At 32.7% G+C, this 3,400-nt stretch overlaps 1 protein-coding gene across 2 annotated transcripts; it reads right to left on the reverse strand.

The window, feature by feature from the left end:
* Window positions 1–555: 555 nt before the first annotated feature.
* LOC134264957 (uncharacterized) lies at window positions 556–1,938 on the reverse strand. 2 transcript variants are annotated; one of them, XR_009991658.1, is made up of 3 exons: window positions 1,728–1,934; window positions 1,163–1,669; window positions 572–857 (listed from the first exon to the last, which is right to left on the reverse strand). XR_009991658.1 is itself a non-coding variant. In XM_062747196.1 (2 exons), exons 1-2 carry the CDS (start codon window positions 1,665–1,667, stop codon window positions 571–573), a joined length of 792 nt encoding a protein of 263 aa, XP_062603180.1. In that variant the 5' UTR covers window positions 1,668–1,938; the 3' UTR covers window positions 556–570. The 2 variants fall into 2 exon arrangements, 1 of the variants encoding a protein (XP_062603180.1); XM_062747196.1 differs by having other exon boundaries at window positions 556–857; window positions 1,163–1,938.
* Between the last annotated feature and the right edge of the window lie 1,462 nt (window positions 1,939–3,400).

The following is a 3,400-nucleotide window of genomic DNA, read 5'->3' on the forward strand; positions in this document are numbered from 1 at the left end:
CCTTAACGAAAACATCGAAATATGTAGAACAAATGTTGCAGACTCTGTGATGTCTTTCATTTAAAGTTCACTGACAAATATGAAACTCACACAAATGAATGATTGAAAGTAACTATTGTTAAGTGATAATACATCGTCGATATAAATCTAGTTGACGAGTTGATGGCGACAGGATGTGTTTCCTTTCTCTCATTTGAAGTTTTTTTTTTTAATTAAAACATAAAAGTAAGTCAGCTTTTAAAGAAAATGTACCCCCCGGTAGTGCCCATTTCGTCATTTTATATGAATGTTTATGTAAAGTTTCAATAAAATTTTCACTTCTATTACTTTTTCACCTGATACTTCTAGAGAAAAAACTGACAGAAAAACGTATGAAATTGTTTAGTTTGATATATATTTTAATCTCCTACTTTTCGGGTGTTTGCTGCATTATTTTAACAACAACTAAAGAATTGGATCCCAATATTATACATATGTAAATAAAATACAGCTAGAAAATGCATTTAATAAAATTTATTGCACATTTAAACATGTTGTAAATGTTGTTTTTATAACACCTAATTTGTATAATTAAGTATCCACTATAATTAAGAAATCACTATACCGAATATCTCTCGAATAACCATTGCACTGCCTGTCTTTGCAGATATAAGTAAATTTTAAACTTTTTACATAAACATAAACAAATACTATAAGATTGACATAGATAAGAATTATGTCAAAGTACCGGTAGTCCAGAGTTGCCATGTAATGTACCTGAAGTGGTCTTAAAATCAACAACACACACGAATATAGTCTGAAGAGACCTGATTGTATCTTTTCCCATTGTCTGATCTCGTCACAGGATGGACAAGCATCTAAAAGAAATCCAGAAAGTTGGTTAGATTTGTGCATTAATTAATTCCACATTATCGTTTAATAATACCAATTGCTAATAGATAGTAGTTTACCGCAAATTATCTAGAAGAAAATTTAAATTATGTACATGCAATACGTATCTTTGAGTTTTTCTTTTTTACATAGTTTATTTCAATATCGATCGGTTGAAAATTAAGCTAGTTACGTTAACCTTTAAAGTCATTGAATTTAATAGTAATCTGATTTTCGACAATGGCTGGCATTGCATTGTTTATATAATATATTTAGTTTAAACCCATATTACCATTTCGTTGAACGAGCCCAATAACTATTAATGGGAGATACAATGTAAAGAATTCCTGGGCAAAGATCGGCAACATATCTCGTGCTGATCGACAAAACAGTCCAGAATGTTCAAGTCTTCCGTTAGATTCACCCATACTATAGTATTTCAAAACTATACATATGGTTGAAAAACTTACAAAAATTACAGCAATTATATTGTTTACACTATTAAATTCCTCCCTGTTGACTACAAAAAGTAAAGTTAACGTCCATGCAGTGCATAATAGATTGGGGATATAAAAGTCCGTACATTTGGCAGGGTCTTTTCTCAACAGGCAAAACAGAATATATCCATAATACAGGGTGTAATGAATTCCCGCCACGGACACCGAAATCCACGGTGCCGAGTGGACGTGTCTACTGGCAACCACCGTCAACAGGTACAGCTGAGTGGCAAAGATGGAACAAATCACGCACAACTGTATAAAAGCCATCAAGAAAAGACAATCTGGAAAATGTTCCATCTCTAAATCCGTTATATTTGTTGCGGAGTCCAACAAACGTAACAAGTACTTAACTATTACGGAAATGTCATTGAAGCCACTGTCGTAAACAACTGCAAATTTTAAATGGAAATCTGTAATTAGGGGTAACACGTACTCGTTGGTGCAATGGGTAATTTTGCTGTTTAATAATGCCTGTAAACGTTATCGAGGAAGTACATGTCGCATTTCTTTTTAAATTTTGAATCCGTTTTGAATTCCGTTAAAATGCTTCCCTGTTGCTCACTTCCCTTTTAATACGACTATATAAAGTGGTATGTATAAAGTGGATGTTATAATACAATTATTGTATTTACATTTTACACTTATAAAGAATAGGTCATATACTGACCTCCTTTACAACAGAATACTAGTACTTGTATATATTTATACATGTGTACCGGTATATCAACATCTTTAATTTAAATGCTTTAAATTCCCAGATCGAAAATTACAACTTTATTTAACAAATCCCGGACATTTTTTTTTCAAATAAAGAAATTTGATAAGAGATATTCTTTCTTAAAATATGAAATCCCCAAAATAGTAAAGGGGGAAATTCGGGGATTTCAGACAGACACACAGACAGATGGACGGTAGAATCTTGTGGTTGATATACTATACTGTTGTTTGAGACTAAAAATAATCTTACATATGTACTTGTATTACAAATTAACAGCGCATTAACGTAAATTGGAAGTCAGTCCGGTAAAAATACAACCATGTCATCTTTCGATGTTTCTTAAACGTTGACGGCTTTTGTCTTGAATCTTGTCACTATTTAGGGTACTAGACGTGACGGACAATATATACATGGTTATTCGCCAAATAAATTAAATTAAACGGAAATACCTTTAATATGAGATCGTAATAAATTTATTTTATATTAACCCCTATCTCTGGCGGATTTAATTCAATGGATATTTTTTTTCATATACCCTATGTCTTTCTTTTCCGAAGCCACTTTCATGAAAGTAAAAAAAAAACCAAGCTGGCTTATAAAGGAGCACAATCACTACACATTGAAATTCTAACAGTTAGATTGCTACAAACGCTACGTTGATATTGTCATTGAAGAACTCAAGCTTATTTCGTATGTCAACTGTGATTTTTATGCTCCAGTATTCGAAAATTTGGGGTTTTATATTTTTTCCCCGTCTGTCCGTATGTCTGTCTGTCCGCAAAAACTTTAACTTTGCTCATAAATTTTGGATGGAGTTTAACAGACTTTTACAAAAATTACCACACTTTAACGTTTGTCATAACTCTTGAACAGTTGGTTCTAGGGCTTTCATACTCCACATACTTATTCATTGTGACAACGCTTACCAATGGGTTTAATTAGTTTTTACCTCTTGACCTTGACCTAAGAGTTTGACCCACTTAAAAAAATTAACCTTGGCCATAACTTTTGAACAGTTAGCACTAAGGCTATTATATTATATTTACAAGTGCACTCCTTGTAACAATCCTCCTTTTGGATATTAACAATTTTGACCTTTTGAGGTTGACCTTTGGAGTTTGACTTGCATTTGAGAAAGTTCCACCCTCGCCATAAACTGTCATGCATACGGGGGCATCAGTGTTCACAAACACATTTTCTTGCAGGTAAATAATCAAAAGGTATGAAAATTTACGAATCCATTTTTATTGATCAAGTTGATTGGCAGTATTGCGTTCTACCAGAGGATAATATTTTGATATCACGGCGTTCT

Source organism: Saccostrea cucullata, unplaced genomic scaffold (assembly GCF_032062105.1).
Source record: "Saccostrea cucullata isolate Sc308-1 unplaced genomic scaffold, CSIRO_AGI_Scuc_v1 ctg328, whole genome shotgun sequence".
NCBI classification, from domain to species: Eukaryota; Metazoa; Mollusca; class Bivalvia; order Ostreida; family Ostreidae; genus Saccostrea; species Saccostrea cuccullata.